We start from the raw sequence: 13,486 nt of genomic DNA, 5'->3' as shown, positions 1-13,486 counted from the left end.
GCTGTCCCCCTGCCAGCAGCCTCTGTGCAATGGTGGCATCTAGCGGCTGCTGCGGCTGGCGGGGCTGCGTTCCCCCCAGGTCCCGGGGACAAGGGGGAAGCCAAGGCTGAGCTTGAGCTATACCCTGGGTGCGGAGAAATGAGCTGGGCTGCTCGGCTTCCTTGTCAGCTGTAAATGGGGGGAGTATGGATTGAGCTACAGAGGAGCTACTGTGGAAGGCACTAAAATAGTGAGGTGGCCAGTACCAGTGTTAGCTGCTGTGGTGAGTTCTGTGGTCTGAGGGGCATCTGTGATTGATGCAAGTTTTCTAGCACCAATGAGCCATGGGTGCCTGTGGTAGCTACGGGAGAGCAGCACTTGTGAGCTGTGTCCTGCTTTGAGTGCTAACCAGGTTAAAAAAAATAAAATAAAAAAGGTGTTTCATGCAAGCTTTAAAGGGAGTCCCTTTGAGCTGTCCTCATGCACTGTGTATGGAAGGGGGAAGCTGAAATTTTCTTCAAAATGTTGGAGTTGTGTGCTTTTTGTCCTTATAAGTGAGCTTGTACTTAAGAGTTTTTGCTCAAAAACCTTTCGTAAATTTAGCCCCTAGTCCTAATTCAGATGTATGCAAGTTAAGAAGTGAATCACTTTCCTCTGCTCCACATTACCAGATACTGCTTAAATGCTGACTGTAGCCTAAAATTAAAAAGTCAAAACAACTTAGCTTTTAACTCGCGCGTATGTTAAAAATTAAATTAAATTAAATTTCATGGCAGTATTGCAGGGTTGTAATCCTCTAAAAGGCCTTTACCTCCAGTGCTCTGATGCCAAGGAGGGAAGTTCTGCACAGAGATGTGGGCTGCCCTGAGGCCAGGCAGTGAAACTGATGACTGGCAGCTGCCTGGAAGTGTGAAGAGAAGGATTTGGTTCTTTCCTTTTACTGTGCTTTTGCTTTCTGTGTTTGACTGGCAGCAGGTGGAGAGTCTGCCAGAACTCTGTTGTGGTGAGCTCTACGGATTTCCTACACGAGCGATGGGCAGCCATCCCTGCCCGGCCCCTGGGAAGGGAAATTTGCAGGGACAAGTGCCACCATGCACCTCGTGCTTCCTCCCTCCATCCCGCAGACCTCCTCTTCTGAGCATAGAAATCGCTGTGAAGGACATGAAGGGCTTCTGCTTTGCCTATTTATTTTCCTGGAACATCTCTGGAGTGAGAAGCAGCTGCAGCAAGAGTGTGGGAAGTTTCCCTGTGCTATTTTTTGCTGGTTGGCCGCTTTGGTCATGGCCCTATTGTTCTACCCAAAGGTTTAAAGTGCATGGTGTAGTTTCAGATGGGTAGGGAGGGAAATAAGTATTCAAAGCATTGCTCTGGTGACTAACTTCTCTATATTTGCAACAGAGAACACACATTCCCCGTGTTGGAGATGTAGGCTGGGCAGTTCATGAGTGTGAAGCCTAATGAGGGCATTTCTGGATTTGTGTGGCGTTTCCATTAATGAGTTTTCTTCTATTTCCAGTCCAGCTGAACCTCTCTCACTTTTAAAAGCTGATAGTTGAGTGATTCGTTTCTTACTACAGTGGCATTTTTTTGGAAGCACGTGGCCTTTGCCCTGAAAATGGTGGTGTCATTCCCTCTCCCTGCTGCTTTCATGCAGCTGCTCCATCTGTGTGCCTGAGCTGCTGGCATGGAGGATGCTGAGGACTTCCAGCTTACAGGGAACTCTTGGGGACTTAGTGAACTTAATTAGCCCCTTTCCGAACAGCCAGTCAGCCCATGCCAAGGGGTGATCCTGGCTCAGGAACTGAGAGATGTCTGTATGCTCCCTCCTGGTTGCAGACCAGGCTTGCTCCCACTACTGCTCGCCACCCCTGAGGATGGGGGTGATTTATATCTGCCTGAAAATAAATAGAGATCATTCACTTGTCTCTGGAGGAAGATAAAATGTAAACCATCTATTTTCTGTGATAAAGCACTGGAAATAGTTGGAATTTAAGATAATTATCTTTAATGCTTTTTATAGCACCCTGTGAAGGCTGAAATCTAACTTATTTTTCACTAACGGGGAGCTCCTGCTGATGACTCAGAAAAATCCATTTGCTTTATTGACAAACTTGGCTGCTTGGTTATTGGTTATTGGGGCAGTGTTCTCCTTGCAGGAAAAGGGAAATGCAGGTTGTAACACAACATTGTTTTTTTAATATAGATTCAAAGTTTGATATCTGTTGGCGAGAGGAAGAAGATAAAGTCGATCTAATCGGAGTGCAGTGACTCTGCTTTATTAAAGGCGATTGTAAATTAGTTTATGCTTTAGTGACCATGCAGTAATGGTGCACGGTGCTCTCTTTAAGCAACTTCCATATACTTGAAACTGAAGCTTGGGGAGAAACTGCTTTTCCTGGGCACCTGGTGCCCCTTGGCCATTCCCAAGTCCAGGCTTTGGGGAAGGAGGTGGGAGGTGCAGCTGTGCTTCTTCCCTCCTCTCCTTGGGGCCATGGGGAGCGGCGTGTTTGGCTCGGCTGGGAAGTGTTGCTTGCAAGTGGAGTTGCCCCATTTTTAAACTTCTTCTCTGCCTGAATGTAAGAGACAGGTTCCCTGTTTTTAGCAAACTTTGTGTATCTGAAGATGTTGGGCACCCCTTGTGCAAAGGAGTAGCTCGTCAGCACAGCTCGGGGTTGTGGTTTTGAGGGTCTTCTGTTGCTCTGGTGCTATGGCTCCATGAAAAGCAGTTGTCTGTGCTGCCTCCTCAGCTGTTGGTAAAGGGGGAGTGCTTGCTGCCTTATCCAACCTTGAGAGCTGCTCAGAAGAAGAAACAGCATTCTCTGGACAGGCTTTCAGTATTGCCCACCTCCCAAGATGTCCTTTGGGTGTTTTGAGCAGTGATGTTTAAGAGGTGGTGGATCTGCAGGCTAACTTAGCAGAGATGCTTCTAAATGGTTCATCTCTGGCTTACCCCCCAAAAGTCTATAACTTAATGCTGTGACTTCGGATAATGCTACAGACTGCTGAATCTCCTACAGCTCAAGTGGTAATAGGTTTTATCCAACAGTGGAAAAGTAAGAAGCAATCAAGGGGTTAACTACATTTTTAGGGAGGAGGGAGAGAGGGCAGTCTTTGCCTTGAAGCAGAGGTCTGTTTCTGTCAAATCTCTAGCCCTCCACAAACACACAATACAGCAAGGGGGAGAAAATACCACTTTCTGTAAACATTAAATTATTGATCTGGGTGGGCAGAGCAGGTTTCTGAAGACCATCTCAGTGTTTGCTCAGGTTTTTTATTGGTTTCCTTTCAGGAATTGACTACAAGACCACTACTATCTTGTTGGATGGCAGAAGAGTCAAGCTAGAACTCTGGTGAGTGTTTCTGAGCCGTTTTGGTGGCAGGGGCTGTAGTGCTGCCTGTGGAATGCTGTGCCAAGCTGTGGACCAGGCGTGCAGTGAAGCTTGCTGGCCAGCACATGTCTGTGGATCAAGTAGCACAAACAGCATGCTGTTCTTTGCCTGGAAAGTCCAATTTCAGTCCTTTTCCATTATACCTGACTGTATGCCCATGCAGCTCTCAATCAGTGAGGGAACAGTACTATTTTGAAAGCAATACTGGATTTTCCTGAAATCCTAGCATTAAAAATACAGATGAGAATAGGAAAGGAAGAGAAAAAAAATGGGTAAAGCCCTTAGTCCCTGCTGGAGCTGGATATTTCTCAATGACTTGAGTAGAAATTGAAAACAAGAGTGGTGAATAGACCTCAAAGTTAGTGGCAGAGTCTGGTAAACTCCTGGAGAGCAGGACTTACTGAAGTGACCTGACACTGGGATGAAGATAGGAGGATGCTGCATGGAAGGAGTGGCTCCTGCCTTATCTGTCAGCACCGCAGGGAGACCTGGAGTCCTGGCCCAGCCTTGTCTGAGGTTTAAACGCCTGCTGAGGCGGTGACACAGTGATCCTGTAGATGAAAGGAGGAGGACAGATAGCCTGCCACTATTCTATGTTTCACCTAAATAGGCCCTAAAAGGTGAAGTTAAATAGCCCCTTTACCAACGCTTGTATCAAGTAACATGAATATTAATAAACTGTGTGAATTGTTAAATAGGAATGAATGCTATGTTCTCGGCCTCAGTGACTGACTCCAGCAGTGTATAGTTTCATAGTTTAATCATACCCCAGCTCTCTGAAGCTAAATGTCCTCATTTTTCTTATAAAAGAACAGAAGCAGTTAATTTATCTCTTCCAGCTTGCATGTTTATATGTGCTGCTTATATTCTCTAGTATCTCTTGCAAGATGTCTATTTTAACATTTCAGCCCCAAGTGTGTAGTTACTGCTTCCCTCTTGAAACCATCTTCTTTTTATACTGTAATTTTTGAGCTGGAGAACCAGCATAGGATGTGAAAAGCTGGTAGCATTGGTTTGATGTCTTAGTGTAATCTTTTACCATTGCTTTCCTCATGCAACCCAGTATTTGATTGTCAGGGGAGAAGGAGATGTAAACACAGACTGTTAGATTGATGTCCAGGACCAATAATATGATCCTTGAAATATTTAGATCTGAAATAATGATTGTCCTGAACTTGAGGTCACTGCCTTTTTCATATAGCTGGTGCAGATGTGGGGCTGAGGGATTCATCAGACTTCTCAGTGGTCGTTAATATGTCTCTTATGCTGGCCCAGTGAATAGATGTAACAAGCAAAATAACGTGTCTCCAATTACCCTGACGCATTTCTGTATATACTGGTTAAATCAGTGGGCTGGGCTCTGGCTCACTGTTCCCACAGGCACTGAGAGGTGCTGGTAGTGCAGTCAGACTTACACCACGACAAGAGTTGCAGCCAGGACACGCGATGGTGACTGAATAGCCCCTTATTGTCACAGTGGGCTCAAAATGCTGTTCTCTAGTCCTGTTCCTGAGCTCTCTCTAACGTGTGATTGACCAGATCGGCCACAGAGCTGGGTATAAAGAGAAGTCCTTTCATTTTTGGTTAAAATGTGTTTGGAAAATAAGTGAAACTACACAGTGCAAGACAACCTCTCCTATCATGAGTGGTTATGTTCATTTTAGAATAGCTCAGCTGTTCTTCATGACTAGGAGAAGTCTGCAGTCTCTCTGGCTTTGGATTCCTATGGACTGTAGAGAACTGGAGAGAAAATCCTTTGCCCAAGGGAGTAAAATGACTTACATCCTTGTACATCGTCAGGTAGTGCTGAAGCCGAGTGGTTTTGGTTTGTACCTTCTCTGTGGGAAGCACAGTGACAGCAAGGACTTCTGGAGTGTGTCTGACTAGCCAAGGGTGGTGATGCACCCACTAATTCCTCCCAAAACCACCATGCAGAGCAGTTTGGGTGTCACACATGTTCTAAAGATCTGACAAGATCAACAGTGATTTTTTTTTTTTGAGTCCAACAGGAGGTGTGCAGTGTGGGATTCCATTCTACAAATTTCATTGCTGTGGCTTTATTTTTCTTTTTTACAGGGACACATCAGGGCAAGGAAGATTTTGCACCATTTTCAGATCCTACTCTAGAGGAGCCCAGGTAAGTGCTGCCACTCAGTGCTTTGATGGGGCACACTTGCTTTTCCTTTACACTATAAAAATCTTTCATGCCATAGTAGAGAGCTCTGAAGAGGAACACATCAAGCAGCAAAAGGATGAGATCTGTGTAAATGCCAAGAGGAATTGCCTGTCATCTTTCTGCCTGTTAGTCTCTTCTTATGAAATGTCCTAGACTGCTACAGAAAAGGTCTGTTAAAGACTATATTCAGTATTAGTTTCTAGAGAAGGGCTGAGAAAATGGGGTTATGGAGGACAAGGCAATTCAAGCTCTAGAACTGCCTTAGCTTTAATGTGGGACCTTGTACTTTCTGAGGCTTGTCAAATTTGTTTAAATATGACATTGGCTTTCCCAATGGAGTTCTTCCAGTCTGTGTTGCCTTCAAGTCAGTTCCAAAAATAGGGTGGCTCCTACTTGCATGTTTGATGCAGACTTCAAACTAGAGCAGCTCATTTGGATCGTAAAGTACGTTCCTTAAAACATGAGACAGAGCGTTACATTTTGAGTTTCTCCTTTGGGCCCTGCTCCAGAATAGCACATAGATTCTAAACAGCAGAAAAAACTCATGGTCCTCTGAAAGACTGCTCTTAGTTAAAATAGTGCTTTCTTACAGTCTTATTGTCATCCATTTAGTAATGTGACAGCATCCCTCCAGGATAAAGTCTTCCAAAGTGAAGTGAACCACTGTATTTTCCCTTTTATTTCCACATTGAAAAGCTTTGGAAAAAATCTTTCCTCTTGTAGCCACTAAGAGTCGGAAGCTATATCAACCTCCTGACTGTGCCAGTGTCCTGGCAGCTTCCCAGCCTTTGGGAAACTTTGCCACTTTTATTCAAGCTCTTGCCACTATTGCTCTTGGCTATTTACTCCTTGTAGCTGTAGACTTTTGCTTTGCTAACTGGCAAAATCCATCATGCTCTTTTCTGTAAGACTTCCTGTGAATTCACTTGTGCTGTAGGCATGAGAACACTTTGCCTGGAACGCGCTGTAGATATCTCAGCCACTGTCTCATTTATTCTTGTTTGTGCACATCTCTGGTGGTGTGGATGCTTTGAGGCAGCTCCTTTGAAGCAGAGGCCAATTTCCTGGTGCTTGCAGAAGTGCAAGGCAAGGAGTGTTGAAGCATGCCTCAAGTGGTGGGAAAGTACGGGATCTCCCATTTGTATGCTCCACATACACACTCCACTGTGTGAGTTTATCTTTAAGCTTCCCTCTGCACATACTATGTTTCAGAAAAATCTAGAGCTCCAGTCCTAATATAACCTGTGGGATTGAGACCATGTAATTTGCCTTACCAGTTATAAATTAACAGTATCAATCAGCATGGTTCTCTGATAACCACATAACTTAACTTTGGTCAGCTTTTCTCTGAGACTTTGCTGTGTCAGATGCCCAAATCAAACTAGGAATAGAAAGCAGCAGACTTCCAAACTAATGTGCATAGAAATATCATCCAAGATATTTTACTCTTGTCTGTAGCGTGACCTGCTTTTCCAAACTGCCGTACAAAAGACTTTCTTCCCTTCATGTAGACACTGAGCTCCTCAGAGCAAGTGCTGTCTCCCCACATGACAGAACTCGCAGCTGCCAATGCCATAAACAAACTGAGGTGGAAAGGTGAAATGAGTACTGAGGAGAATATTTGAATTGGATGGAGAGGTAAGCATCTGTCTGGAAACTGCAGTGGAGCTCTAAGGCACTTGCACAGTGCATCCACTGGTTTCCTGCAGCCTGTTCTCCCTAGTTGCAGTGTTTGACATAGTGTCGTGTATCTGGCTGACATTAAATTTGAAATTGAAGATTGCTTTCATCTTCCTTTCTCAAAATGAAGTTCTTGACCACCTTTGCTTTGGAGGCAACCCCTTGCCTTTCTGCTGTATTTATCAGTGTTTTAGGAACTCTCACCTGAATATCCGTAAGGCTTGCCTCATCCATCTTTTCTGCTTACCCACCCCCAAGGAGTCCATCCTAGAGATATTTGCAATGAACGTCATCAGCCAGGCAGAGGGACCTTTATTGCTGAATGCTGGGGTATGGAGCTTACTTATGCAACAAGGTGTAGCTTATGCCTTTACCTCAAAGCCTGCATTCTGCTTACGCAACAAATCCCTTTTCCAAAGAACTGTTGTTATGCCTCAATCCTGATCTGCCAAAATAGCCAACCTCTACCCTTAAAACCAACAGAACAGCACTAAACAGCAGGTGTGTCAGTAGGAGGAGGGCAAGTTCCCAAGTTAAATATCTGCACTGCCCTCTGAAAGTGTTCTTGAGATGAGCACAGTGAAAGGTGTGTGGCTTTTGAAGCCTCATAGCTAGAGTCCTTGTACAGTCTTCTCCATGTAGCTTGAAGTAAGATTGAGAATGGTTTCAGCATCAGGTAATTGGCTTCTATGTGGTGATACAGAGATATTCCTGTATTAGCAGGAATACAGATATTGTGTCTTAAATAACTCACCACTCTTTCAATGGAAGAGGAAAGTATCTTAATTTAAACTCTCTTAATGTTTAACTAAAGCAAAAGGACTGTTTGTATTGAATAACAAATGCCTGTGTGACTTGGAGAATGGTCTTCAACACCTCCAGTTATTTTTGGTATGCAGAAGCTAACTTCTTCTAGCATGGCATTAGCCTAAAGACAACTTAACCCAGTGCTGCCTTGAAGGAGAGAGAGAAAGAGTTCTCTTATTTCTTCAAGATGTATTTAATGCTATGTACTGTGCTGACTTGCTTCAGCTGTCTGCTTTCCTCTCTTGATATCATCAGACTTCAAGATTTCTGCTGTAGGAAGCCTGATGCAAATCTGGTTGGAGGCAAGAGAAACAGCTTTTTCAACCTAACAAGACAAAAGTTTGGGAAGAATTAATACAGCAGAAGAGAGAGATGCCAGGGTGGGAAAAACTCAATTTAAGGTGCAGTGTGATATTTGTACAAGAACGGATTGATATAAACTGGCCATGAGCACCTTCACACCGAAAATTAGCAGAAGGTGCTCACTGAGGAGTGAGGCTCTGAACTGAGCTTCCCGTAAGGAGCACAAGGGGAACTTGAAGAATGGGTTTCTGAAGCGCACTTTGACCTCAGCAACCTTTACAGGGGTCACTGAGAACAGGGTGAGACTCTCTGAATAGCCAGTGCTTAAGAGAGTACTTGGTATGAGAAGTGCCTTCAAGTAAGGGAAGCACGCTTGGCTTTCCCCCCTACACACCTTATTGTTTCTCAAGTGTAGTAATAAGAACTGAATCTCCTGAAGGAAGCCCCGGGGAGGTTGCACAGTGAGAAGACAGTCTCCAAATAGGGAACAGACCTTCTCGGGAGCTTTTCTTTCCCCCACAGAGCAGCATCATGCTTTGCTCAGACTGCACTGCAGGCTGTTCCCTCCCCAGTGAAAGGACTCCTCTTGAACACCTTCTCCAGCTTAGACTTCACACCACTTGCCTGGTTACATAGCCATGCTTTCATGTTCAGCACACTTCCCTGGGGTTTGGGTTTCCCTTCTCCTACCACTGCTGCTTTCATCATCCCTTCCCTCTTAGGGTCTGTTGGGCCAGCAGGTCCTGGCCACATCACTTTTGGGTCTTGCTTTGGGGCAAAAGAGGAGCAATTATGTCTGGGATAGCAGAGCACTGGCCTCTAGGCCCTGGAGGGGCAGGGAGAGTCTACAAGCCATGTCATGTGACTGCAGGGCTGGGAAAGGGTAGAGATGGAAACCCAGTGGTGTTGCAACCTGCAGAACAAACCTGGGGAGTCTGGAGCTCAGTGTGTTGCAGAAGGATTTTTATATTAATTGTTGCAGCATGTTGTTTGGTGAAAGACATTTAGTGATGCTTAAAGGTGCTTCAGAAATCTTTCATTTTGTGCTTGGACTTCTGCTCTTTGGCTTTTTCTACTTGGTTTAAGGTCTTAAACATACTGACAGCAGAGCTGGCACACTGATCTCAACTGCGGCGTGCAGCTGTGGCTCTTCTGGCTGCTGTGAGCAAATGCAAGCTATTCCAATAGTCATCACAGAGGGGAGAAAGAGGGTTGTGGTGGTGCTTTCTGATCTAGCAAGGAGGGAGCAGTGCCAGTATCATTCCTGATGTCCTCATGTGCCAGTGACTTAAATTTTCTGGCAGTGTGACTTGCCAACTCTTTCCAGACAGTGTGATACAGAAGGTCCTTCATGAATAGTTTCAGATGATCTACAAGAAGCCATAATCAATGTTGAAAAATGCTCCCATCTTACAGCGAAGGTGCAGCCCTAACAGAATAATGAATATTGTTGAGTTTTGCTTAAGGAGGTGATTTGAGTAGTTGCTGATTATCCTGTTCAGCTCTTCTTAGTATGCAGAAAAGTGATGGGGTTTTTGGCAGCTTAGCAAACTGAGATGTAGGCTCTACTCTACCCTATGGCTTTCTCAGTTACTGCAAATTTTCAACCTGCCTCAAGTCATTTTGAGGGGATTGTCCAGCTGCTGGCAGAGTCCACCCTGCCTGTCAAAACATTTACCAAAAGCTCGATGATACATAAAGCCCCACAATGTGTTATGCTGTTGGGAAATGGTTTGGCAGCAGGATGTCATTGCCCATGAGCCAAGGTCCGAGGTGCCAGCTGGAAAGCCGTGACCGAGGCATAGCTTCGAAAGAGCAGGCAGGAGAGACAAGGTGTTCTGGTTGCTGTCAGCACTGGATCCTTGTTTATGGCTTACTTAGTGCTGTGGGCCAGAGAAATCCAGTCTCGGGAGGGGTGGGGGCTCTTCCAGGCTTCTTCAGCAACAGCTTTATTTTCATCAGTGGAGATGAAGAGTAAGCATTGCTTTCCTGCCACCCTCTCATCTGCCTTATCTGAGCTGAGGTCTTTGGCAGCCATGCAAGCACTTGCTTCTTCCCAGCTGTGTCTTGCGTGCTTTTGTGAGCAGCTGGAGATGCAGCTTCTGTAGCATCTGAGAAGCCTTTTCAGAGAAATCTGCTTTGCACTAACAAGTGGGCATGCTGCTTCTCTGTCACCTTTACAACCTTTTTGCTTATAAGCCTGGTCTAAGCCTGCAGCAAGCAGACACAATACTTTTTTCCCCTCACTTGGTTATGTGGACAGATCTTTGTGTAAACTACTACTGAAAGCAAGTTTGGGTTGTGGCAGGGTGTCCCCATGTGCTGCTGGATACAATAACGGATGATCTCTCTGTGTTCCTTGTTCACTACGCAATGTACTCATGTGGAAATTTCGCTTGCTGGTGTGCTTAGGGTCGTGCCAATCCCAGTAGTGTGAAACAAAAACAGTGGAAATTAACTTTGAAAACCAATTGTGAAAAGACCAGAGACAGAACTGGAGATGAGCCCAGTTGTCTTCCACCTCACACAGAAGCCTGTAGGGAGATTGAGGAGAAAAAGAAAAGCTGTTGGAGGGTAGGTGATGGGTTCGGAATACCCTTGATCTGAGAACTCGAGTGTGCAGCTTTTCACTTCATGCACGAAGATGCTTTGTGAAACTAAAAAATGAGAGGTATGGAGATACTATGGTGTTGACAGCCATGTAGGCACTTGGAGAACAATTTAGACTGCAAATGGGAAGCTGTTCACTTGTCTAGTTGAGTAAATTAAAATTCTGTGCACATTATTCAAAAGGAGACTTTAAGAAAAAAAAAAAAGGCAAAAAAACCCACAAAAAAAAACCTCAAACAAAACTGAACAAAGCCCATCAGCTCTTACTTGGAACTGTCTGCAGAGCTGGAGCCAGCTCCCTGTCTGCATCGTGTCTGTGCACTGTTCTCTCTAGGGGAGAAAATGGTAATGGCAAAGTGTGTCTGGGATGTTGTGCTCTAGAAACATGGTGTCTGGAGCATGCCAATGCTGCGTGGAAGAAGTACAAGCTGGCCAGAGGCTCTTAAGGCTGCTTCCTCCACCTTCTACTGAGCTGCCATAATCTGGTCCTAATACTTATGCTGGGGAGGATGAGGACAGAAGCAAAGCATTAGACAACTTGGCCTTGGTGTCTGCCGACCTTTCGGAAGCTTTCCTTGACAAGTGTAACTCTAAATGTATGTGCCTGGAGCTGTGTAATGACTTGGAGAGTGAGCTGGCTGACAGCGAGTGTGAGGATATTTAGAAATCGTAGTCTTGACTTTCCTCCCCGCTCCTGAGAACTTGGGGCTGCATTTTTGATGTTTTATCCTTATTCCTATTTAAAGAAGATCCAGGCTGCAGCTGGCAGCAAGCTTAAAAACTCTCCTCCTAGAGCATATTTCTGGCAGAAGCAGTCTTCACGAACTAGGTCTTGGGTCTGTTTCTCTTGGCTAAAGGAACTTGTCAATCCAGAAAGAAAATAAGTAGACTTTATTTAACTTGCTGGCAGTTTGTCTTGAAAGGGGGTCATCAAACTTTTTGCTTTATTTCCTGACTCTCATTCATTCACACGTGCAGGCTTGGAAGCTAGAAGTAAAAACAAATATAACAAAAATTAAAAGAAAGCTTAGTCTTTCTCTCATATTTTTTAAAATGCACTAAATGTGATGTATCCTGGTAGTAGGTATTTCTTGATTGAGTTCTTAAAAAAGCAGTATCTTTGGGTTAATTGAAATTTTTGATTATGGAAAATTATTACTTCCTCCTTATTTCAAGAATCAGAATTTTTCTGACCAAGACTTTTAAAAATGAAAAATTGGTCAGGCTTTGTGAGAGCTGCTTATCCTGAGAGCTTTGAGAGAGAGGCAGACCCAGCATACTGGGAGAAAGGCTGCTTTTCCCAGTGGGGGGGACACTTCAAGTGCCAGCTCAATACATGACTTTATTATAAGATCTCAAGTGCCTTTGTGGCTCAGATGCCCTGGCGTTTATCATTGCTGTGTGTTCTAGATCTTGTGTTGCTGATTTTTTTTTTTTATTAAACTTGAGGTACATGACACCTTTGTACGTGGCTTCAGTACCAGCTTCCCCCAGTTCACCATGGGTTTTGGCAATGACAAATGCTGTAAAGCCCTGTTTCAGGAGGTTTGGGTAGTTTGTGTTTCCCATCTGCATTATGGGCCTTCCGTTTCAGTGAATAAAGGAGTGTGGTACGTGAGGGTGCTTGGTGGTCCCTGACTTGTACCAGGACAGATGCCAGGCAGTTTGTCAGCTCAATCCTTTACCGTGCCGTATCTGGGCATCTCCTGGGGAGGACCAGGCTGCCAGCTAAGGCTTCCCTTTGCCAACTTCAGTTCTCTTTGCTTGTGCTGGGGACTTGCCGGCAGACAGCTATTCCTGGAGGATACCCCTGACTCAGAGATGCCTGGTTCTGCTGAGCTTGCTGCTGCATGGTCTGTTATCTTGGAGTCTGGCTCAGGCTGGCTTATTTTGCCCTTAGCTTAGCCTTGCTGCTGCTGAATTACCTTTCATCCGGTGTTGTGTTCCCAGCTGGGCTGCCTCCTCTCACACTGCGATATCATCTGTTCCTCTGCAGTTCCCATTTCAGGGCATCTTCAACTGCCATTCTGCAAAGTAACCTTGAAGTGCCTGTTGTCACTTGAGATGTCCTTGGTTGGAAAGAGGAGAGTGACAAGAAGTCAGAAAAAGAATGGGAGGGCTGCAGGAAGGCTGCTGCTTAAGACAATTCTCTAAATGCTGTATGTGCCCAACCAGTACTGAAAGGCAGCTCCTGATGTGTTGACTCGTGTGCCTGCAGGGCTGTGTGTAGCCTACTTTCGTCGTGTCTGTCCTCAGAAATGCTCTGACTCAAGAAAAGCTCACATGGTAGGAACTGCTGCAGAGCTGAGTGGTGGCCAGCAGCCTGGCCATGGTCCTGAGTGCTGCTTGCTGGGCTCAGGGTGAGGGTGGAGACCCTTGAGGCTCTGCTCTGGGTTGTCAGGGCTGCAGGCACAAACTTGCCTGCATGTCCCTGTTGGCAGCATCATTTTACTGCACCTCCAGTGGTGGCTGGGAAGTGAGTGTTGGATGTGGGCCTGAGAATGCAGTAGGTACCATTCTTTCCAAAAATAAAAGGCAGGGG

General features: G+C 45.2%; 1 protein-coding gene across 1 annotated transcript in view; it reads left to right on the top strand.

The window, feature by feature from the left end:
* The first annotated feature begins 2,968 nt into the window (after positions 1–2,968).
* The window catches only part of RAB40C (RAB40C, member RAS oncogene family), a 13,798-nt gene continuing 3,280 nt past the window's right edge, over positions 2,969–13,486 (top strand). The window contains exons 1-3 of the mRNA XM_010186656.1: positions 2,969–3,000; positions 3,261–3,329; positions 5,445–5,505. Of these exons, the coding sequence (XP_010184958.1) occupies positions 2,969–3,000; positions 3,261–3,329; positions 5,445–5,505 (162 nt within the window). The remainder of the gene's footprint in view (positions 3,001–3,260; positions 3,330–5,444; positions 5,506–13,486) is intronic.

This window comes from Mesitornis unicolor, unplaced genomic scaffold, assembly GCF_000695765.1.
Source record: "Mesitornis unicolor isolate BGI_N332 unplaced genomic scaffold, ASM69576v1 scaffold46476, whole genome shotgun sequence".
In the NCBI taxonomy this organism is placed as follows: domain Eukaryota; kingdom Metazoa; phylum Chordata; class Aves; order Mesitornithiformes; family Mesitornithidae; genus Mesitornis; species Mesitornis unicolor.
This window is presented reverse-complemented; position numbering and strand designations above follow the sequence as displayed.